Source organism: Crinia signifera, chromosome 5 (genome assembly GCF_055691185.1).
Source record: "Crinia signifera chromosome 5, ASM5569118v1, whole genome shotgun sequence".
NCBI lineage: Eukaryota > Metazoa > Chordata > Amphibia > Anura > Myobatrachidae > Crinia > Crinia signifera.
In genome coordinates, this window is record NC_139221.1 from 99,039,936 (window position 1) to 99,065,749 (window position 25,814).

The following is a 25,814-nucleotide window of genomic DNA, read 5'->3' on the forward strand; positions in this document are numbered from 1 at the left end:
AATTGTGGACCTCTCCTTCTTTTACAGTTGGAGAACTGCGATATGGTTTGGTCCTCCGACTTTGGAATTGCGTATTGGACTTCTTGTGACCCTCCTCCAACCACCACCACTTGGATATCCATGGTGAGAACCTCCAAGTAAACTACTCCACTCAAAATACCATCTAAGGAGAACCTAATATCACCAACTGGACTGTTTCATCACTACTCCTCCAGCGGTTCCTGAAACATACCATATCACCAGTGAGGCCCCTTAGGCTAAGTCGGGGTGCACAACTTCTTGATCCCTCTGCAGATTCTTCCAGCGGCACGAATTCAGGACACCTTATAAATAGAGAGGACCTGTGTTGATCCAAGTGAGGTTATCTGAGTGAAATTGGGGTCACAAACATCTTGAACCACCCCCCCAACAGATTCCTCCAGCGGCACCATTTCAAGACACCGTATCAATAGAGAGGATCTGTGTGGTTCCAAAATACCACCACTCAGGAACAGTGACCCATATCTGAGTCCCTTTTTGGTAATGTGCACTTACCTCATTTAAATCCCTACTGAGCAATTTCATATCTTATCCTGAGAGTGAGCTTGTCAAACAGCCATCCTTAATTAATTTTATTGTAAATTCATGTGTATGTTTTAAACAATTTTTCTATTTGTGTATTTTTCCTTATCTTGATTAGCTGCCACATAGATTCTCAAGATTTTTTCCAAATCTAGTTTGACTATTACTCTGTGGGTGGTAGGCCGAAGAAAAATTAAGCTTGATATTGAAAGAGGCTCACAAGGTTCGCCAGAATCTGAAATTAAACTGGACTCCTCTATATGACACTAAGTTTTGCGGACACCCATGGAGCCTGAAGATTTCCTTGATAAAAATTTCGGCCAACTTAGGGGCTGAGGGAAGACCCTTTAAAGGAATAAAATGGTCTGCTTTGGAAAATCAGTCCACTACCACCCATCGTGTTACATCCCCCACTGGTTGGAAGTTCAGTTATAAAGTCCATGGTAATGTCAGTCCATGGACGACTTGGAATAGAAAGAGGTTGTAATAACCCTACAGGAGCCTGAGCTTCAACTTTGTGTTGAGCACAAATTTTGCAAGCTGCCACAAGGCTCTTGACATTCTTCCTAATTGAAGGCCACCAGTAATCCTACAGAATTAATTCTATAGTCGTCTAGTGAACAAGGAAGAATTAATCCATCGGCTTGTAATTTCAGAGATACAAATGTTTTCCCAGCAGGAATTTTTATCTTTTTGATGGATGAAATAAACAATGAAGATTTCATAATGGGTTTTTGTTCATCCAATTCTTCAAAGAAAGACACGTTAAAAACTAGGGAGAGTGCATCGCCTTAAATAGTTTTATCACCAGGACAAAAGGTCAAAACTAGGTTAAATCGATCGAAAAATAGAGACCACCTTGCCTGTCTATAGTTTAGACAATGAGCTGTTTTTAAATATTGCAAATTTCTGTGATCCATATACACAGTCACTGGGAATTTCTCTCCTTCCAATAAATGATGCCATACCTGTAGTTCCAGCTTGGTGGCTAATAGCTCTTTGTCTCCCACTGTGTAATTTTGTTCCAATGTTTGGAACTTTTTTTTAAAAGTAACCATACGCATACCATTTCTTTGCAGCATCCTGTTGCAAGAGAACCACTCCCACTCTAACCAAGGATGTATCAACTTCCAGAAGAAATGGCTGGTCAGGATCAGGACGTCGGAGAATAGGAGATGAAATGAACAGTAGCTTAAGAAGAGAAAAGGCCTGCTTAGCTTCAGGAGGCCAGTTTTTAGTATCCTCCCCTTTCCGGGTAAGCTTTGTTATTGGAGCCACCACTGATGAGTAATTCTTAATTAATTGCCTATGAAAAAATAACGGAACCCCAAAAACCACTGGATTGGCTGGTGGTCTACTGGTTGGAGCCAGTTAGTTATGGCCGAGAGTTTTTCTGGGTCCATGCGTAACTCGTTTCCCGTGATAATGCATCCCAAGAATGGTATTTTCTGCTGTTCGAAGGAACACTTCTCGAGCTTACAATAAAGCTGATGTTTTTGAAGTCAAGACTTCTTGGACATGGAGACAATGCTTCTGGAGATTATCTGAGAAAATTAGAATAAATAGACAACAAATTTATTTAAGAGATCTTGAAATATGATCCATGTTTCTTTGGAAAACTGCTGGGGCATTACTCAAACCAAAGGGCATCACAAGGTACTCAAAGTGCCCATCCCGAGTATTAAAGGCGGCTTTCCACTCATCGCCCGTCCTAATTCGTATAAAATTATATGCTTCACGTAGATCCAGTTTTGTAAAAACTTGTGCTCCCTTAACAACTCTGAGATCAGTGGAAGAGGAAACCAGTGTTTAACCGTGATAGCATTAAGAACTCTATAATCAATGCAGGGTCTAAGACCCCAATCTTTCTTCTTCACAAAGAATAGTCCCGCACCAGATGGGATTTAGACTCCCTGATAAAGCCTTGTTCTAAATTATCTTTGATGTAGTCAGAGACAGCTTGGGATTCGGTCAAGGTTAATGGAAACCCCCTCCCTCGAGGGGGTATTTTTCCCAGCACTAAATCAATGGCACAATCCCACTCCCTATGTGCTGGTAGTCTCTCTAAGTATTGCTATTTATTCTTTCCAGCTGAACACATCAGCATAAACTTGATAGGGAACTGGCGCCAAGAAGTTGGATGACAAACTGGCTGAAGACAAAACAGGATTAGGTTGTTTGAAAGGCATGTCTGCACCCCAAGACAGAACTTGCAGCTTTTTCTAGTCCAGTGTTGGTGAGTGTAACCGAAGCCAAGGTAAAGGGTTCTCAGTGTACGGAAGCACAAAGAAAGAGATGATCTCCTTGTGGACCACTCCTATTTGCATGGGAATTGGTACTGTGCTGGACTGTATGCTGGATAATGGTGGCAACTTGTTCCCATCTACCCCAATAATAAGAGGTGTACTGTTTGGGCAGTAATGAAATTGCCATCAGCCCCAGAATCCAAGAAGGCCTTAAGAACAATGGGAGTCCACTGTTCTAGTAGTATCACATCAATAGTAAATCCTAATGCAGAAATTCAGCTAGGGGTGTGAAACAATGTACCTACACTACCCCTTGATCAGTTAGGCCTTGTTGTTTCCCAGAAGATTTGGGCAACAGGAAAGGAGATATCCAGATTCACTGCAATACAAGCACAGACTGTTTCTAAATCACCTCTCTCTCATCCATAGGAAGATAGTAACCCCATAGAAGCCTATGGGCTTTTCTTCACAGTGCTGCTGTGTGAGGGATTCGACACCGATCTCTCCCAGCATGCCTCGCGGCCACCAATATCTCTGCGCATACGCAGAGGGATTTCCCCCTTAGAAATGAGGAAGTCCAATGAGCAGCATGGATCGAAAAGGGCAGCTCTTATCGGGAGAGCAGCCCTTTGCATTGCTCATCACATATCTTAGTACATATGCGATGTTCATTGGTGCGATGGGTAGCGGGATGTACCTCCGCTGCTTGGTAAATCTCACCCTGTCTCTTTATTATTATGATTCAACACATACATAAAAAAAAACTATGTTTCGGAACTAAGCCAAGAGCGTAAAATGAAAAATCATCAGGGGTTATGGGTCAATAATAATGTAGGCAATACTAAAGATACTGAAGTTATGAGGTGAAACCAAGTAACTGCCACAGAGTTTTAAATACCATTCACAGGTTTAAATCTCCAGCTCCCTGTGATCATGATTTCAGTTGTCACCGGGCCACTACCGCAATTCCATGATAGCACTGTAAACTAATACCCCTATTACACCTAAAAGCCAGGTCACACCTGGGTTTTTGGACTCTGCTCCATCCAGGTGCGACTTGGCTTTTGACACCTTTTGCACCCGCATCCCCAACCTGCATAGTGCCAGGCGCATGATGTCACTGTATACGGAGCCTGAGCCAGTGCCGGGAGATGAGAGCATCTCCCAGTGCCTTTTTCATTGCAGTGAACAGGTCGCATCTACTCTGGTTTACCCGTTTACATTGCAACTCTATTGAACCCGTGTTCAACCCAGAACATTTGCGGAGTTGAAATTCTAGGTCTTATAGACCTTTTACACCGCATGCAAACCTAGGTTATTAGGGCTAGCTGTGAGGAGGATGGCTCAGACACTAAACAGAACCTAGTTTGTGATGAAGCAAGAAGTCAGGAGTTGAAAAACTACTACCAGAACTGGTAAATGAAAACCTTGTGACATGGATGGCAAATCATGACAGTATCAAACATTTCATTGTAAGCTTGGAACAGCCTTGTTATAAAATATATGTTGGACAAGAAAATGAATCTGCATAGTCAATTGTATGTCATAATTGTCAGATGATCCCTATAAGTAATATATTACCATTAATTTGGATTCTGTATGTATAGGGCAGTGCTTCTCAGGAATCTGTGTAATTGTATATTATAAAGAAAAAGAAGAAAAGGGATTCCTACAAGGGGCAATCAAGGCTGACTTATTTGTCTCCTTCAGCAATCATCTTTGTTTAATGATTTTCCTATAGTGTCCCAAGAAAAATGGTTATTATTTAACTTTTATTAATTATCAAATTCAAACACTGCAAAATATAATTAAAGTGCAAAACGTGTATTTAAACGTGGCAAGACAATTAAAATAGGGCTGTGCATTGTGTGTGTTTTCTATTTCAGTGTTTTCTATTTCAGTCTAATGACTTAATATGTTATCAAAAATTATTTAACTCTGTAATGACACTACATGTATACATTTCATGTATGTTCAATTCCACCTCAATAGTATGGTGTGGCAGTTGTATATATGAGACACTTCTCAGATTATTGTTACTCTGTTATTATGTTGCAGTTGGATATCAATTATCTGCAACTTTGTTTCCTAAATGTAACCAACAACCTGCCAAGAACTATCAGCAATGACTTCTTATAGTATGTTTTAGTCGATTGCTGATTGTGCCACATGGATCAATGAGATAATTATTTAGAATGATCCTCTGGGTGAGAGAGATATTTTAATACAGTTATCGATATTTAGTTGAAGAATTGCTACATATATATATATATATATATATATATATATATATATATATATATAGCGTGTATTAAAGCAAAAATAGCATTCCAACGTTTCGGGGTATAAGTCACCCCTTTGTCAAGGTGAATAGTGCAGTAACAAAAGAACAGTGTAGTGTGCTTACCTATATAGTAGAAGTGAGAGAGGAGGACGAATCACGCCGTTCAGCGTGCTGGAGCAGGGAACCCGGAAGCCCGGACAGAAGCCTCGGGGGGGAAGTGTGCGTCGGCGGATATCCTGTCTATGGAGCGCAAATTGAAGCGCATGCAATCGGTCTCCTTGGAGACCGGCTTCAAACGCCAGCTGGGGGCAGGTCTCTGTTCAGCTCAGCTCCGCCAGGCGTGATTGGTCCTGGTTATATTGTAACATAAAAGATCTGGTATTACATGTGACGTGAAACAGATTATCTGAGTGCCAAAGTGTTAGACTTCATGGTAAAGTAGAATGACGTATAAATATATAAATGCAACAAATTATTTTAAAAGTGACATTAAAACAAGTTGAATGTAAGACAAACATGGGTCACATATACGGGGGACACCTGGGGGCTGTCGCAGTGATATCTTAACCAAGGGGAACTGCTGCAATTTAGATATCAAGCGGGCATCTGGCCCTGAGTATGGCTTGTTAGGGCCTTATAACTGCGGTAGCCTATATCACTCTATGATTATGCAGCGTGCCGGTGGTGGTATAAAAATGTCGACATTGTACAAGTCGACTCTGCTCTACGTGTCTACACTTCTGTAACAGAGTCAGTATATATACGTGGACGTCTGTGCTATGTAAGATAGATTAATTTTATTAATAATGTTATATACCCGGAGGATAGCGAATCAGCTTACATCCACCATGGTCCGGTGGTATACCTGTACTGGTTTTCTAAACATAATGGGAAATACAAATGTGGGACAACTTAGGATAATTGGAAAAGGGAGCAGTGATAGAAAGATTAGCGGAGAAGAAAGAAAGAAGGCACACTAATATAGTCTCAGTAGAGTCTGGTCTATTGGTCTGTCGACACATTACTTAAGCGTGTCGGTTTTTCAGATACTGGTCTCAGTTAGCTAGGGGAACAAATAAATATATCTAATGTGGGACAAATGAACATACCTGGAAAAGGGGAACAGGGACAGAAAGTTAAGCAGAGAGGAAAAAAAGCACACTTCAGAAGTCTTCGTAGAGACTGGTAGGACAAACTGCCGTCAGCATACGATGCCGACTCTCGTCCATATCTGGGACCGTGGATTTACCGAAGGTAGGAAGCATTGGGGGACATCCCCCACAATTCGCTTCTTAAGAAGGTCTGGATAATGCCCGTAAAGGAGTAAAGAAAAATATCTAAGTCGAGGACAACTAACCGTAATCGGAAAAGGGTGCAGGGATAGTAATTTAAGCAGAGAAGAAAAAACAGCACACTGTAAGACTCTGTTGGGGGGTACCATTATAGGGTCTGTTAAATACCGGACGTCGCCACTGTCAGTATATGGGCCAGTAAGCTCTATGGTCGATTGGACCCGGTTTCTATGCACTGTCATAATAGACCTGGATAAACATAAAACTAATACTGGGTCTGTGACTAGCTGGGGGAGTGCCAGGTCTACATACAATCATATATATATATATATATATATATATATATATATATATATATATATATAGTGTGTGTACCACAAGTCGCATAAGTGTATTTGGTCCATTATAGGACCTTATGCTGTGGACAATATGTTATAGATCAATAGCTCATAGATCATTACCATTACAAAGGAATAATGATAAAAGATTTTAGTATACGAGATCACTGTCATGTTCACTCATATATTATTCCTAATAATTATTCACTTGGTGTTGCCAGGATGCTAGGTACAGGACGTCGGGCGTGAGCCCGTAGCCGGGACCGCTGGTTAGAACGGCCACAGCAAACCCTACACTCACTCTGTTGAGTACCTCTGGCAGATGTCAAGCCCCTGCGAGAGCTAGTGTTCACCTGTGGCCGCCGCGTTCGAAGGAGCGAGTTAGGCCCGCTCCAACCCCGATGCAGCTAGGTCTTATGTGGGGACAAAGGGCTAGCGATAGTCAGAGGTATGCTCAAGAGGTGAAACTAACTAGTGTGCCTAACTGGAGATGACACCCTGTCTGCCGGTACCAGGCCAAGGACGTGTATGCGACCCAGTCGCAAACACAAGTGGAAGGGTGCGGGGAATCACCACCAAACAGAGACTGTAAACAAAATAATGAAACCCCAAAACAACAGTAGCAAGAACAGGAACAATTCCCTGCCTGACGAGGACCCCCAAGGTGGGAGAGTCTAACAGAAATACTAAACCAGCCTCACTGATGGAAAGGGCTTGGACTGAAGCCTAAACAAAAGAGATGGGATTGGCAGCCAGAAAGACAACAACAGAAATAAAGGGCAATCTGCCACAGAAATGATAATGAAAAAAACCAGGCTCCAAAGGAGCACTTACATGACCTCAGGAGAGGGAGTGAACAGAAAGGATCCAGGCACTAGAGGCTACTAAGCCAGGGACTCTGGAAGCCAACGACCAGGAGCTGGAGGAGCGACCAGGAATAGCTGGGAATAAGCTATAACCGGCACCATATTGCTTGCGCCCATCCCTTAAGAAGGATGGTGCAGCCAATCAATGGCGCCGTCAAACACCCGACCTCCGGAAGAATGTAATTCAGGATGACCGAGCACGCCTCCATCGGCGTCCCCTGTTGCCTGGCAACCGCTGAGCGGCTGCAGGGGAATGCCGAGAGGCCTGTGCCGCGCGCCCCTGCCGGGCGGAAGTACTGTCACTCGGCCGGGCGGAAGTGACGGACAGATGCTCAGCTGAGCCGGGCGGAAGTGCTGTGTGCGCCCTATGCACACCAGCACCCTGCAGCCGAGCGTCCGAGACGCTAAGACTTGGATATACTTATGTATCACCAATTCACTAACAATATTGATAAATTCATTTTAGACTATGGAATTTATATCTGCAAAAATGCGGTAATAATATTGTGTATACATATTAAACATATATTAAAAACTGATAGTAGAGACAATAATAATCGACATTTGAAGACGTCATAATTAATAAATAATTAGGTACTTGTTTCCTAGCACGGCGCCCATCGCATACCATTACATAAGGTATGCGATGGTGTGCGATGCGATAATCGGGTAAATGAGCCGGATTGTACAATTAAATATTGCACAGCATCGCATGCCTCCAAATGGCATGCGATGTGATTTTTAATTGTACAACCCTGATGGGTGCTTTCAATGTTAAATGCACCCCCATTGTCCACGCCACCCCCACTATCAACACCAACCCAAAGCGTGGCGAGCGGTGGCGGTACGCGTCCTCAGACCTTTTCACACCTGCACTATCAACGTCGGCGTGGAGTTGATTTTAGATAGTGTGGCGAGCGCACCGAAGCGTGGCAAGCGGAATCGGAATACATTTTAAGTCCTCCGCGTGCGCTCGCCACACTAGCTAAAATCAACTCCACGCCGACGTGGATAGTGGGGTTATGAAAAGGTCGGAGGACGCGTACTGCCACCCCTCGCGGGCTCGCTACGCTTGCCACGCTTCGGGTTGGCGTTGATAGTGGGGGTGGCGTTCACAATGGGGGTGCATTTAACATTGTAAGCACCCATCTGGGTGCTTGTACAATTAAAAATCGCATTGCATGCCACTATATTGTATGCGATGCGATGAGATGTATAAGATGCTGTGAGATCAAAATCATGGGCGCCGTGCTAGGAAACAAGTACCAATAATTATGTATATAGAAAACTGATCAATCGAATGGTTACTGTAGAGAAGACATCAAACGAAACAAATGTATGGGCAAGGCTCCTATTAGATGATAGACCTGTCAATCAAGGGAACATAGATAAGAACTGATAGTAGAGATAATACCCACAAAAATGTGGAAATAATACTGTGTATACATATTAAACATATATTAAAAACTGATAGTAGAGACAATAATATCGACTTTTGGAGACGTCATAATTAATAAATAATTATGTATATAGAAAAACTGATCAATGGAATGGTTACTGTAGAGAAGACTTCAAACAAAACAAATGTATGGGCAAAGCTCCTATTAGATGGTAGACCTGTCAATCAAGGGAATCTAGATAAGAGAACCAATGAGACAGGCAGAAGGAAATAATTGACTTCAGCCCAGCCACACATTGGGTGAAGATCACATCACTTAAAGGGTTTTGAAATTGATTGGATACTCACTACAATAAAAACCCTTTCCAATCCGGCAGTCGGGTTGGACCTATGATTAAGCTATAATACGAAACGTACGTCAGGACGAAGGGGGGACACAGTGCACATGGTTTATGTGAACGGTCCGACCCGCTAGTGGCTGAACATTGCTAAATGTGTGTTAATACCAAATTGTAAATGATATAACTGTGTTGAGCGCTCTGTCCCCACCGGGGTTTAATTGAACTGTACTACCCAACCTTGATGGGCATGATAGATACAGCCCGGCAGGACAGTGCTCCGGCATAACATTGTCTTTAGCTATTGTAAGAACAGCAACTTCAATAGTTGTAAAGTGCGTTAACACGCACTGAGCCACTGCACCTTTGAGTGTATTTTTGAAAATTGGTGATTTGTTCATAAAGATAATATAGGATATATGGGGATCAAAGCGGATACTCAATATGTTGAAGTTTGTAATACAAACAATTAAGTGATTGCTAAAACATAGCAGCCGTTGAGAGTTAGATTATACTGGCTGCAGGCATATATAATAGCGAATGGCACAGGAGATTTATCTCCTAAAATCAAGTCACTATGGGCCTTATTTTGGTTCACTCTTTCTGACAAAATACTTCTTAGATGGACAAAACCATGTGCACTGCAGGGGGGCAGATGTAACGTGCAGAGAGAATTAGATTTGGGTGAGTAATTTTGTTTCTGTGCAGGGAAAATACTGGCTGCTTTATTTTTCCACTTCAATATAGATCTCACTTTGAAGTAAAACCCCACCCAAATCTAACTATCTCTGCACATTTTGCATATGCTCCCCTGCAGTGCACATGGTTTTGTCCATCTAAGAAGGATTTGGTCAGAAAGAGTGAACCAAAATAAGGCCCTATATGCTGCATAATCAATCACTTTAATATGATAGACTCTATTATTGATCTATAACATATTGTCCACAGCATAAGGTCCTATAATGGACCAAATACACTTATGCGACTTGTGGTACATATATATATATGTGTGTATGTAGTAAATTCTTCAACCAAATATCGATAATAACTGTATTAAAAAATATTCTAAATAATTATCTCATTGATCCATGTGGCACAATCAGGAATTGACTAATACATACTATAATAAGTCATTGCTGATAGTCCTTGGCAAGTTGTTGGTTACATTTAGGAAACAAAGTTGCAGATAATTGATATCCAACTGCAACATAATAACAGAGTAACAATAATCTGAGAAGTGTCTCAGATATACAACTGCCACACCATACAAGTGAGGTGGAATTGATTAAATTTATGCATGTAGTGTCATCACAGAGTTAGATAATTTTTGATAACATATAAGTCATTAGACTGAAACACAAAACACACACAACACACAGCCCTATTTAAATTTTATTGTCACTTTCAAATACACATGTTTTGCACTTCTTCACAAAAATTGTAATTATATTTTGCAGTGTTTTAATTTGATAATTAATAAAAGTTCAATTTTAACCATTTTTCTTAGGAAAATCATTATGCTGAATGAGACAAATGAGTCAGCCTTGAGTGCCCCTTGTAGGAAATCTATTTTCTTCTTTTTCTTTATAAATATAAAATATATGTATAATAGGTATAGTAGATGAAATAATAGATGAAATGCATGAATATCTTAAGTATTTGCCAAAACCTTTCCTTTAGACTGTATGCCTTGCAGTCAATTTAAAAATTGTAAAGATCCTCTAGAAATCTTTGAATCATAAACTTTTCATGTTTTTGCTCTACATACATAACCAAGAAAGAAAAGGACATAGCAGATGTAAATCTGTTGATCACTAGGGGTTTGATAAATTAAATTTAGTAATAGATTCTAAAATTGGAGGTAATCTACCGCACAAGGAATAGGGCCTGTAATTAAATATCATTGGGCGTTACAGCAACATCTACCACCCTTTTCCTGGTGTGGTGAATTACTGCATGCAATTGAATCCAGCTCTTATGGGGTCTACATACGTAGCGATACTACTGAGCATTCTGAGTAATGCTAGATTGGTCAGCAATCAGAACACTGGCACTGACACGGATATTAATCACTTGCCGATAGCGACACACGGGTCTGCTATGCCGACCATAGCTATGCCCCTACACACTGAGCGATGTAGGGAAATTTTAATTTCGATCCATTGAGATCACTTCAAAAATGCCCCTAAATTGCTATGTGTGTAGGCCCCATAATTCTCATAACCTGAGAGCAAATACATATTATCTGAAGTAAAAATAGAGCTGGACTACAATGACAAACTCTGAGGCATATTTACACTTTAATGCACCCTAGAGCAAAATGCACTAAACAAAACTTTAGATGTACAATCTTAAAATTCAAATTTGTAAACCATTGAATATATTTTTCTTTAGATGGAGAGACCTGAAAGAGTTACTTCAGCTAAATTAGAAACTTGCCTGTCTTACACATTAATAGCGCAACTTGCTCCGCATTGGAATAAAGCTGGACATCTTCTAATTCAAGGTCAAATTAATACTGTTCCACTAACCGGACCATATTATGGTTTTTGAGGCCCTAGCAAAACAATTGTCAATAAGATAGGCTAGTGGCTTTATTAAAAAGTATCATATGCATATACTCCCAGTACCAGGAATGGGTAAAGCACACTGTAGAATCCCTTGTTGACATTATAAAACCCAGAGACTCCAGGTCACATATGCCACAGTACACCCACACTAGTGATGTATCTATGTGGTGGCCCTCACAGTTTTATGGGGCCACTGAATGCCCTGTGGCTCTGTTCACATAAGTCATGTTTGCCAGACTTACTCATGCTTGAAATTTGTTGAGATAGGCTAAGAAAATAATGACTTATTGATAAAAGAAGTGCACTAAATGTCTGAATTGGTTGCATTCGAAGTTTCGTACGAAGCATAGATTCATCAGCCAAACTTCGATGTAATTTCCATTTACAACATTTAAACACAAGAATTTACCTAGAATTGTTTCGGAATTCACACCCGTAGATTAGTCAATTTGGATAAAAATGCACCTTTCAAATAGGCAATCCCCCTTTAGCTGTGTTTTTAGAGTAGCTTGCACAGATCTGGATTCTCTATGAGAATGGGTCTCAGTGAAGTCTCTCTCTTGTCCCTTTATTGTGGACTATATGACCATATTAATGTACAGACACAACCCAATATATACAATGCTTCCTTGATTCTTGATTTGTATGTGTCTCAAGCCAAAACCATCTGATAACTAGGAGTATCTCACTATTTGTTATACATTGCAACAAAATATGTGTCAACCACTGTCAGTATCACAGATATAATGTTGCTGTCTTTAGAACATCATGTAAACTGCAGCGGTAAGGCAGTTACATGTTGCCCGGGTGGAATTAAAGTTTAAGCAGTGGAAACTCCATCTGTCTTTATCCTGGTGGAGACACTGTGGATATTTACTGTTAGAGAAAATCTGTAGCCATTAATTGTGGCTATACTGATCGCATCATGTGTATGCTATGCCCGATATTTGAGCTCATATGCTGACTGTGGGGGGATTAAGAGCCTCTGGATACCTCAACAGGGTTCCCACACTTAGATGTACACTGAACCCAATTATTGGGTAAATAGTGATAATTGGCAGTGCCGTTTATAGGAATTAATATGTGTCCCTGTCACCTAGGAATCACATTTAGATTTGTTGGGCTCAGTTGGTCACATATGGCGTGGGTGTATCGGTGGCATGTATAATACTATATTCTTAGCCGGGTGGGTATCAGTGTCCATTTTGTTGCCAATCTAAGTACACGCGCTAGAGTGAGAGATGTGAACCGCCCTGTCAAAAGTAGGTATGAACAGAGATCAGTGCCGCCAATGTCTGCTGGGGGAGGATTTAGATGAGCCCTTACAGGACTTGCAGCCTGCACTTATAGGCACTGAACCACTCATTATGGTCATTAGGGATATGTTAGACCTCCCTTTAACTGAGTCTGTGGAGGGGACTCATTTTTTGGTGCCCAGAAAAAGCAGCCTATTGTTTAACCTGAACAGGCTGACTTGAGGACACATTCAATGCAGCTTGGAAGTCCCCAGAACAGCATTTTAAACTCACAAAGCGGTTTGTGTCTGCATTCCCTTTCGAGCCGGCTGGACGAAAGGTGTGGGAGGAGCCTCCTGTTGTGGACACGTCCTTATCACGCTTGTCCAAAAAGGTGGTACTACCGGTACCAGGGTCCTCGTCTCTGAAGGACAGCTCTGATAAAAAGGTAGAAGCTACCCTTAAGGCTGTTTATACCGCTAGCGGCGAGTTGCTGGATGGCTAAGGCTGTCCACACCTGAGCCTCCCAGATACTGGAAGGTTTACAAGGGGACATGACTGTGGTGCAGGTTTCAGAGAAATTGGGCCACATCCAAGATACTGCAAAAATGCTTTGTGATGTGCAAAAAGAATTAGGTGCAATAAATGCACGAAATTCAGCCATGGCAGTCTCAGGACGCAGAACCCTCTGGCTACGCCAGTGGGCGGCTGACGCTGATTCAAAGCGTAGCGTGGAAAATCTCCCTTATACAAGGGGGGGGGGGCAGAGTGTTTGGGAGCGAGTTGAATGATTTCTAAGGCTACGGCTGGGAAATCCACGTTCCTCTCATCTACTTACACTGTGCAACGCCGGCCCTTTGCAGGTCAGGCGCAGCAGTCCTTTCGGGCCACCAGATTCCTCCAGAAGGCGAGAGGTGGTTCCAATGCGCAGAGGGGTTCTCGGACAAAGTTCCATAAGGCCGCAGCCACTACAGGCCAGGATCGTAGCTCTGGAGCTACCGCATCCAAGCCCTCTGCGACTACCCAGCACCACCACGGGTCATACTCGAGGTGCGAGCTCGTCTGCTACACTACGACCAGGTGTGGGAGGCATCCTGTACCAATCCTTGGGTGCGGACTCTCATTTCGCAAGGCTACAAGCTAGAGTTTGCAAAGCCACCCCTGCACAGGTTCTTCAAATCAGGGATACCAGCTTTGAAAGAGACTCAGGCCACCCTGTTGCAGGCGATTCAGAGACTATTACTGTCTTGGGTGGTTATCCCGGTCCCTCCTCAGGAGAGGGGCAGGGGTTACTATTCCACCCTGTTTGTAGTACCAAAACCAGATGGTTCGGTACAGCCAATTTTAAACGTAAAGTCTCTCAATCCATTCCTAAAGGTAACTACTTTCAAGATGGAGTACCTGCGGGCGGTCATTGCGGGATTGGAGCAGGGAGAGTTCCTAGCATCCCTCAATGTGAAGGATGCTTACCTGCACATCCCAATATGGGTCCCACATCAGGCATTCCTGAGGTTTGCCATTCTGGAGGACCATTATCAATTTCAGGCCCTTCCCTGCACCCCGCGTATTCACAAAGGTGATGGCAGAGATGATGGTCTTACTCAGAAAGAGGGGGATAAACACCATACCCTATCTGGACGACCTCCTTATAAAGGCCAGGTCGTAGGAGGCTTTGAATCTGGAAATTCAGGTAACTACACAGGTCCTCATTGCACATGGGTGGTTACTGAACCTTCCCAAGTCCTCACTGATCCCATCACAGTGGCTTCTGTTTCTGGGCATGGTACTGGATACCAGGGAGCAAAAGGTCTTTCTGCCATGGGACAAGGTTCAGGCGCTCTAGATCCTGGTGAGTGATCTTTTGGCTGCGGTACAAGTCTCTGTCCTTCAATGCATCCGGGTCCTGGGCAAGATGGTTGCCTCTTTCGAGGCGATCCCATACGGGAGGTTCCACTGAGTGAGTGTTTATTACCTTGACCCGGAGGAATGGAGCATGAAAGACCAAATCTTTGCACGCATTGTGGATCGGTGGGGAAACCCACAGATAGATCTGATGGCGTCCAGACTCAACAAGAAGTTGGATCGGTACTGCTCCAGGAGCAGAGACCCTCAACGGAGGCAGTGGACTCACTGACAACACCTTGGTGCTACGACCTGGTGTACGTATTCCCGCCAATTCCATTATTGGCAAAGGTTCTAAAAAAGATAAGAAGAGACGGAGTGGAAGCAATTCTGATAGCTCCCGACTGGTCTCTCAGAGCGTGGTACGCGGACCTTCAAGCCATGTTAGCGGACGACCCGTGGCATCTTCCTCAAGAAAGAGACCTGCGTCTGCCAGGCTTTAGAGCAACTACGTTTAACGGCCTGGAGGTTGAGCGGCAGATTTTAGCTCAAAAAGGTTTGCATGTGTCAGTCATCTCTACGATGACTCAAGCCAGGAAGCCAGTGACTTCTGCACATTACCACCACATTTGGAGGAGGTATGTAGATTGGTGTGAACAGTTACAATTTTCACCAGCAGAATTTAAATTGGACCACTTTCTTTATTTTCTGCAGTCTGGATTGGAGTTGGGCCTACGTTTAGGTTCCTTAAAAGGTACAGATTTCGTCCCTCTCCATTTTCTTTCAGAAGAAATTGGCTTCCTTGCTTGAGGTCCAGACTTTCCTGCAAGGGGTGCTGCATAGTCAACCCCCCTTAGTGCCGCCTACACCTCCATGGGAATTGGAGGTTGTAATAGACTTCTTGCAGTCATCTTGGTTTGAACACCTTGAACTCCGTGGAGTTGAAATTCCTGACATGGAAGACAGCAGTTCTGTTAGCTTTGGCTCCAGCACGGAGGGTGTCAGAGTTGAGCGCTCTGTCTTGCAAAAGCCCATACCTTATATTCCATGAGGATAGGGTGGAGCTTAGAACAAATCCACGGTTTCTTCCAAAGGTTGTTTCAACCTTTCATTTGAACCAACCTATTGTGGTTCCAGCACTCGGAAATCCCTGCTACATTGGATGTGGTTCGGGCTCTCAGGTTGTACGTCCAGAGGATGGCTAGGCTTCGGAAAACAAATCCCCTCTCCATTTTGTACGATGCCCAGAAAAAAGGTAATCCGGCCTCAAAGCAATCCATTGCTCGCTGGCTTTGTACTGATATCAAACAGGCCTATGCTGTGGCTGGCCTGCCTGGCCGGCTCATTCTACCAGGGCAGTGGGCACATCCTGGGCAGCTGCCCGGGGTGTTTCAGCTCTGCAGCTATGTAGGGCAGCTACATGGTCGAGCCAACATACCTTTGTCAAATTTTATAAATTTTACACCATTGCCAAAGAGGACATTCAGTTTGGGAATGCGGTGCTGCAGCAATCTCTGCACGTTCCAACCCGTCATTGAATCTTGGCTATAATTCCCATATGTTAAGATGAATCCCCAATATCCCATATGGATGATAGAGATAATAGGATTTTAATACCTACCGGTAAATCCTTTTCTCGGAGTCCATATGGGATATTGGGCGCCCTCCTCAGTGCGGGATCTTGCTGCCTTGTTGATCCTGAATAATGGATCCTGTTTCTGTTATCTTGAATTACAGTTATAGGGTGACATTCTATGGGATGAGATTTCTGTTTTTTGGCGTTAATTAGTAAACAAAAAGGCGACATCGCATTTTTCTGTCAAATCGCCTATTTAATAGGATGCGCAAAGGGACTGAAATCGCATATTATGTGCGTTAAAGCATGCGGACCAAAAGTGCGTGCTAAATTCGCAATTATATCGCATCCAGATGTTTTCATACAGAAAAGTATACAAATCGCTTATTTAATGTATTGCGTTTTTGCAAATCGCACTTTTTAGGTGTCTAATACTCGCACTTATTTCAGACCAGGTTCTGTTTGGCGATTTGGCCCAGAACTCACTTTGGTCAAGTGCACACATGGTTAATTTCAGCACAGGTGCCCTCATTTTCACTCAGAAACACCCCTACATAAACCCCAACATCATTAAGGACACCTGTGAGGGTTTGAGACATGGAGACTTTGCAGAGTGGTTTGGAGTTGCTTATTTGTGATGTGGCCCATTTGGAGGAGCTGCGCAGGAGGGAGGAAGCTGCGCGCCAGATCCAGGTAGCCCCCCGACTACTGCGTACCCCACGTATGTATCGTGCTCGGCTGTACCTGGACTCCCTCTCGGATCAACAGGTTGTGGGGATGTTTAGGCTGAACAGCATTAACCTGTTGGACTTATATGAGCAGGTGAGAGATGATTTGGACCCTTTTGGGGGAGGCAACTATGCAGTGCTCTGGGCGGCACAAATTAATGTGTGCCCTCTACTATTTGGCCACAGGCTCCACTCAGTCTGTGGCCTCATGGTCCTTGGGGGTATGATTCGCTTCAACTTGACCTCATAGGACATGTAGCAGACAGTGGTGGGGCTTCCTCCGCCAGTCTTGGTGGCCTCCTCCAACTCCATGGCCATTTTACTTTTCAGCTGCCTTTTGATGTCATTGAATCTCTTCTTGACATTTCTGACCAGGCGCTTGTGCTGACTTACAGCGTTCACCGCCTGGGTGATGTCCTTCCACATAGCCCTTTTCCGCTGTGAATGATAGCCCGGACAAGCGCAGCATTTTCCTCGTAGGAAAATCTGACCTTTCGGCCACTTTTTGTGCGGCCAGCTTCTACCTCCTCCTCCTCATTTTCTACTCCAGCCATGTACCCCTCCTCCTCCATGCCAGTGTCTTTCTCCTCCACACCTCCATCTTCCTCCACCTCTGACATGTGGCCCTCCTGCAGATGCTGTGGGGTATGGTCAAGGTCTTGGCTATAGGATGGGGATGCCAGTGGATCCTCCTCCTGCTGGGGCTGGACACCCAGGGCCTGGTCTGGGGCTGGCCTTGCTGTGGCCATGCTGCCTGCCGCACTGCTGGCTCTCCCACTTGGATGGCTGCTGCCACTGCTCCCTCTGCCACTGCTCCCTCTGCCACTGCTCCCTCTGCCACTGCTCACTCTGCCACCAACACCTCTTCCTCTACTCACACTGCCACTGCTCCTCTCCATGCTCCTTACTTCCTATCAAAGAGTGAAATGGCACCAGTGCCCCTTTATATAGGGGGTGTGATGCATAATGGAGGGGACAGAGGTGGGCCAATAGGTTGGGGGGTTCTTAGTCATGCGGAGACAGTTTTGTAAATCGCACTCCGGTTGGTCCAAAACTCGCACATGACCGGCGTACAAAATCGCACTTTTTTGTGACTTAAATTCGCACCACTTCACCGCGAATCGCACCACTTCGCACTTTTCAGCCTCCAAAGCGCATCCCATTAAATATGCAAATTATTACAAAAAAATGCGTTTTGAAAAAGGGCGAATAGCGGCGATGTGGTGCGATATAAAAACATGCGCATTTATCTCAATCCATAGAATGTCACCCATAGTGTTTCTTGTTCCAGTTATATTGCCAATCTTGTTCTTGGCCATTATTGTGTTATGGGTGTGCTGGTTGCATGTCACCACTTTCATACATTTTATATGTTAACACATAGTTATATAATTTTGTCATATACTTTCCATTCCTTCGGGCACAGTTTTCATATTAACTGGTCTTGTGGGAGGAAGTAGAGGGAAGGAGCCAGTACACCCAGTGAAAGACCTTCTGTGTGCCTGTCTCCAGTGGATACCTCTCTTCTCCCATATGTTTAGATGAATCCCCAATATCCCATATTTACTCCGAGAAAAGGATTTACCGGTAGGTATTAAAATCCTATTTTTTTTTTTATATCCATACATTTTTATTACAGATTGTAATGTATACATAAGTAAACAGTTCATGGATTACAGAGACAGATTGTGTATAACAGACCAATCAAGAATGAACAAAGTAAAGAAAGTTTTAGGTAATTTGGGCTCTCTGGGAGCTATCCAAGGGTATAGTCTTTGTGGATGAGGGATTCCCAACAAGTGGATGAGTTAGCGGTTGACAGGTCCGAATGACATTGCCGAAGGGATCCAATTATGAAAATAAATTGTGCATCATGGGAACAATAGAAAAACATTTGTCTTCTATCCATCTAGAGTAGATTTGACATTTTTTTAACATTTTTTACATAAATGTATGAACAGATTATATATCAATGAAATCGAATTGTTGTTATGATGATTTGTGAAACTAGAAAATAGAAAGGGGGAATGGGGGATATGGGAAAAGGTAGAAAAGGAGGATAAAGGGCAACTTGGGAAAGAGAAAGAATCTGGTATAAAGGGGGAGGATTTGGGTTTGCGATGAGTCTCCGGAGGCGACACACCCCAACTAAAACGGGGGGGGGGGGAGCATGAAAAAAGCTGGTGGTATGGATCTATATTATTAGTGGTAACAAATTGTGTGGATAAGCTGGTATGACAACATAAATTTGAAATGGAGGAAGTCTGCTTTAAAGCATGATTTCCTTTAATGCCGCTGAGTGAGATGTGAACATTTTTGGAAATATCTGGTGAATTTGGTATGCCAGGGTTGAGGTGTTGATCTGCAAGGGTGAATGGTGGTCACTGGAGCTACAGTCAAGAGCAGATGTATATATATTGAGGTATTGTATAGGGAAGTGGATTGTTCATGTGAGAGAGAGAAAAGGAGACAGGAATGTGTTGTGCAGAGGGGATAATGAAGCTGTGTCAATTGCCTTAATGTTATGCTTAGTGATGTAGCCTTAGGAGGTAGAGATGGAGAAGCAGAGAGGGATAAGTTAAAGGAAAGCAGGTGATGATCAGAGAGGACAAAGTGGGATTTAGAGAATTCAGAAATAGCACAGCAGTGAGTGAGGTCTAGCTCAAGTGAGTTCCCACTTACCTGGGATGGTGAGGAAGTCCACTGGGAGAGACCAAATGATAATCTGAGGTTAAGGAGTTTAGAGGCAGAGGATTCTGTGAAGATATCAATTGGGATGTTCAAATCACCTTAGATTAAAGATAGAATGTCTGAATTAAAGAATGTTTGAAGAGAGAAAGTGAGTGAGCCATGAAGCAAAGTGATCAAGGAATTTGTAGGGAATGCCTGCGGATGGTAAATGACAGCTACGCAAAGGTGAACAAGTGGCATGGACCTCAAATGTAGACAATCTAAGGGATGGTTTTGGGTGCATGGTTTGGTAGGTTTAACTGGAGGACAGTAGGACCTCAACACCGCCACCTCATTGAGTACCAGATCGGGGTGTGTGGTTGAACACGGGGCCCCCAGCAGAGAGAGCAGCGGGAGAAGTGGTGTCAGTGGGGTAAATCCAGGTTTTTGGGATAGCTAGGAGATTCAGGGAGTTGGAGATGAAGAGGTCATGGTGGGGGAACAATTAGTTACAGACAAATCTGGCATTTCAGAGGGCACAGGAGTGTAAGAGATAATCTTTGGGAGAGATGTGAATGAGATTATCTGGGTTTCTGTAGCGTTGAGGTGAGTAACCTGGAGGAAGAGATGATGAGAGAGTAGTGATGGTGTGGGTGCCTGAGCTAGTAAGGGAGACTGCAGGAGATACTGTAGTATGGGAGAGAGTTCAATGTGAGGCAGATAGAGATGAGGTGCGATGACAGGGAGAGGAGGGAGTACACAGGGTTGAGTGATAGGGTCGTATGGCCATTGTTGGCCAGATGTGGATGAGAGGGAGATAATAGGAGAGGAGAGAAAAGGAAGCAGAAGGGTGGATGGGAGAGAGAAGGAGGCATAGGAGACTAGAATGAAAGGATAGAGATGGAGACAGGGTTTAAGACATAGGATTAAGTAGATAATGATAGAAGGAGCGAGTTGAATAAAACAAGAACATAGGGCCTGATTCAGCAAGGCTTGTTAAGCAGCGGTCGTTCCCTGCTTAGCGAGCCCATAAGGGAAGGAGTACATTAGTCTACTTTTTTATTTTATTTTAAATTTGATCATAAAACCTGCCACAGACAACATAAAAACTTTCTGCATCTCTTCTTCACATGCTTGTAATCCATCTATTTTTAAATAAATGTGACAGCATGCAGCCCTGCATATACATCCGTACCATACAGTATATTACACAGGGAAAATCTTGTAAGCAAAGATGGAGGCCACCACAATAGACCTCTCTTCCATTCTCATCTCTTCATTCACTAGCTGATTGGATTCGGTCTGGGAGGGTGAACCTAATTTCCTGTTTTAGAATATGATTGTGAATACATCTCTGCACCATTGCATTTTCTGGTTTAAAGTGATTGAAGAGCACTTTTTGATAGAGCAGTAACAGACAAGACAATAGGCAGGCCTCAACCTATTTTCAAGAACAATGAATCATGGTCTTGAAAAAGTTTATGGGGCTCAGTTCCACAGTGACAAAGAAAACATCTTTGTTTAAATATTTAAAATATTGATAGCTGCTTAGAAATAAGAAACATACTGTAATTAGTTTCACCAGTTAACAATGAAAGTGTTGCAGTTGATGGTTCAGAAAACTAAGCAATATGAGGTAATATACTGTACTATACTCCATGTAGGGAATTCAATTAACTGCAGTGTTTGTCTGCTCACATTACATTTTCCAGCACAACTTTCGTGGTATTAAAGAAAATTGATGATGTTACTGGTCCTAAACTGTCTTCCCCGGACTTTTAAAGAGGTTCTTTGCAGCCAACACACTGAACAGTTATTTTCAAACGTAAACTTGTGGATATAAAGAGCATCCTGTATGTCATTATTACTTTTGTGACACCATACCTATTTTTACTCTATTTTCTGTATAAATAACTGCATGGCTTAAAGTTGGAGACTCCTGTGGGATAACTAAGAGGGAGCTTGGATGATTTGGGGTTAAATGTGGAATTCACCATTTGATAAAGTTTTAAGGAATGAAAAATAAATTTTTAAGTGTCCCCAGAGTCATCACATAAGCTTTTAAAATGGCAAGCAGAATTCTTTTAAACATATTGGTGGTGAAGGAAGTCATATATTGGGCATTCATTTCACGCAATCAGTGCACAATTTTCCAGTGTACAGTAATGTAAAAAGTTCAAATCTAGAATTATACCACATGAAAGAAATACACCTGCAAAGACCACACTACTTTCATAGAACCAAGCTGCTAGCCTATGTAGAAGAGGAGATTATGATATGATAGGAGATTTAATATGACTGTAATGCACTACTCTTAATCCACGCATAACAAAGAATGCAACAACCTTCTATTTTTTTGTCATCAATTTTGAAAACACTGTGTAAAAGCGAGTGTGGAAACCAGTCTAAAAAGTGATGCACTAATAGTATGTGCTCCAGCCGCACCATACTTAAGAATGTGTAAGCATAAATGCTTTTCTAAGGAGAAAACAATTCTGCCTTTCCAAAAAACAAGGGAATTTCCCATAAATACATGTTCTCCACATCATAAATCTCATCTAAATAATCTTGAACAACAAAATCTTGTTTTTCTATATGGAGGTATACTAGCACTAATTTACATACATACCACTTTTTAATATGAGAATATCAAGAGAAGAAAACAACTAGATTTATTTTATGAAACATATGTGACACATGTTTAAATGTTTTATTATTGGTGGTTCAATTTGCTTATCCAGTAATATTTTTTATACTGTATTAGACCTAGCAAACATTTAGAATATAATTTAATTATCAGTTATAATTTTGTAGGAGAAGATTTCTTAGCAAAATCAGGAAAGCAGGATGCAGTTGGTAAGTAATTAATATTATAATCTCACAAATAAAATAGGATGAATTTCTGTCAGGTTGTGCACTCCATCCTTCTTCTAAACATAATTCTTCCTATTGCAGAATTGTTTAAAATATTTTACCAAGACAGCACTGGTGTAACTAGGGCTCTGCAGCCCTAGCGGTGGCAGGGGGGAGCAGGCACCATGGGGCACATGGTCCCAGCGCTGTACCCTGCGGGAGCCGCAGGCAGTCGCGTGTGCTATAGCTACACACAGCAGGGAGACATGACTCTCGCAGCTGCCTCACTGGCACAGGCTGGGGATATGGGGGCGATTTCCCCTACTAGGCCAGTGGCATTACTAGGGGGGACTCCCACCTGAAGTCCCAGTGCTGGGATGTGGTGCAGCTGGCGGCTGTGCAGGAGATCCTACAGCGCCTCCTAGGGGACCGGGTTAATGAGTTTCTGGTGAGCGTGAACAGGAGCCCAGCTGCGCATGCTCCCACTATCCCCCTGCACTGTAACCCCCATGTAACGTGGGTGTAAATAGATGATGTTACCCTATATAATTGTATCTAACATTGCACATGTTTGTAGTGTCTGTACAATACGCATGTATGTAGTGTGTGTGTGTGTGTGTGTGTGTGTGTGTGTATGAGACTACAGATATATATGGGGGGGGGCAGAGACTTTTTTTTAGGAGGGAGAAAAATGTATAGTTATGCCACTGCAAGTCATCATGCCTCTGTAAAGTCTAAATGTATTGGCCATTAGAGCAACATTTTATTGGCTTGGTACAGTACCTAAACATCTATGGAAAAGGTTGATGCTGTTGTCTCCAACTCATATCACCACTGGCACTGAGGGGGGGGGGGACTTTTTACCAGGGCCTGGGTCAGATGGAGAGGTCTGGGTGCCGGTCGACATTCAATAGATCGACCACTTTTGGTCAACACACAATAGGTCGACACAACAAAAAGGCCAACATGCTTTAGGTTCACATGGCCAATAAGTTTTTTAAAACTGACTTGTTCATACTTTACCATGCCAGTGGGCATAGAGGGAGAATAGAAGAATGTGCCAGAAACATAGCAAGTGGACACGGTACGCTTACACGGTGTGCATTTAGACATTAGACACCAAAAACATGAAAAACTTGTGTTGAACTTTTCTGTGTCAACCATTTTCATGATCCCATTTTGACAACATCGACCTACAGATGGAGCTACCTTTGTTTATACGAGCAGGGCGCCGAGATGGGGATGTGCGAACGTCTCACGCACTTGTGTGTACCGTTGCTGTGATTGTGACGTGCGAGCGCCGCACATACGTCCCATTCTCGGCAAACGGTGCGCCATGAACTAAATATATGGTGCGTCTGCGGGATGAACAAAGGTGGCTCCATCTGGAGGCACTGCCTAATGACTCATATCCATTATATCGCTAGTACTCCAAAAATAATTTTATTGATTGGGATTAAGACTATTAGGGTCAGGGGCGGATTGGGATGTAAAATCAGCACGGTAAATCTTTGAAAGCAGCCCTTGGGGCGGGGTCTGCCGAGGGGGTGGAGTCTTTCAAGGGGAGGCAGATCCTTACTAATAGAATCTGATTCAGAATTGCGGCCTGCCTTGTATTTTTTGATGCAGTTGTATATTCAACTTTATGCCAGGGTTACCAGGGAATTGCCTTAGGCGCTAGAGATTATATAGGTGCAATTTGCCACCCTGCAGCCACCACGTAACAGGATTGCCAGCCTCTAAAAAACACAAATACACAAACAAAGACGTGGGGCGCTCTTGGGTAACAGGATGAATAACAATTTATTAAAACACACGGTACTCTTTACCTAGCACGGCGCCCACGATTTTGATCGTGGGCATCGCAGGTAAAAAAAATCGCGGGCATTGAATGCACTAAAAATCGGGTGCGACGCGATGCCCGCGATTTCCCATAGGGAACAATGTTAAATGTCTCAATTGACCCGATTTTCATGTTCAATGCCTCAATTGACCCGATTTTTCCATAGGAAACAATGTTAAATGGCCCACAGAGGCCAAATAGCCACCCTGAAGTGTGAAATGGCCCCCACAATTGTTAACGGCACCCCACGATCAACGTCAACCCAAAGGGTGGCGAGCGCAGCGAGCCCGCGAGGGGCGGCGGTACGCGTCCTACGACCTTTTCATACCCCCACTATCCACGTCGGCGTGGAGTTGAGAATAGAATAGTGTGGCGAGCCACCGAGCCCGAAGCGTGGCGAGGGGACGCGGATACCTTCACAGGTAAACGCATCCCTTCGCGGGCTTCACAGGTATCCGCGTCCGCTCGCCACGCTTCGGGCTCGGTGGCTCGCTGCGCTCGCCACACTATTCTATTCTCAACTCCACGCCGACGTGGATAGTGGGGGTATGAAAAGGTCGTAGGACACGTACCGCCGCCCCTCGCGGGCTCGCCGCGCTTCGGGTTCACGTTGATCGTGGGGTGGCGTTAACAATTGTGGGGGCCATTTCACACTTCAGGGTGCCTATTTGGCCTCTGTGGGCCATTTAACATTGTTTCCTATGGAAAAATCGGGTCAATTGAGGCATTGAACAGGAAAATTGGGTCAATTGAGACATTTAACATTGTTCCCTATGGGAAATCGCGTCGGTCGCGTCGCACCCGATTTTTTAGTGCATTCAATGCCCGCGATGGGCGCCATGCTAAGTAAAGAGTACCAAACACACAAATATACAACACAAAATGTACAGTATTAAAAACACATCAGTTCACTGCAATAAAGAATTAATTCACTGAATTTTCTGTATATGTGAATCTTTTCCTTTATACCCCTTTAGGGTCAAGCATAAATATTTATGCAGGTAAATCAAGTTCAATCCCTTAATTGGGGCTGACAGTGTCCACTTTTTGTACTGAGACCATCTGGAAATACAGATGGCTAGTGTGCACACTTTTAGTTTTGCAGTATAGCGCTTGGCATAAATGGTGTATACAGCCAAATTCGGAGCAAGGACTTCTGTTTTTAAACTGTGA

The 25,814-nt window shown here is 43.3% G+C and overlaps 1 protein-coding gene across 11 annotated transcripts in view; it reads left to right on the top strand.

Annotated features, from left to right (window-relative positions):
• The window catches only part of C5H18orf63 (chromosome 5 C18orf63 homolog), a 125,294-nt gene that overhangs the window by 46,173 nt on the left and 53,307 nt on the right, over positions 1 to 25,814 (top strand). For 7 of the 11 annotated variants that reach the window (XR_014474878.1, XM_083187742.1, XM_083187734.1 and 4 more), the window contains 2 exons: positions 11,719 to 11,830; positions 22,760 to 22,801. The exons of 1 other annotated variant lie outside the window; for it this stretch is intronic. Coding sequence is in view for 9 of the 10 variants with exons in the window: in XM_083187742.1 (XP_083043868.1) it covers positions 11,719 to 11,830; positions 22,760 to 22,801 (154 nt within the window). In the remaining variant the exon portion in view is untranslated. Of the gene's footprint in view, positions 1 to 1,640; positions 1,817 to 11,718; positions 11,831 to 22,759; positions 22,802 to 25,814 lie in introns of all 11 variants that reach the window. 3 more of the 11 variants (XM_083187737.1, XM_083187738.1, XM_083187739.1) reach the window with 1 other exon arrangement.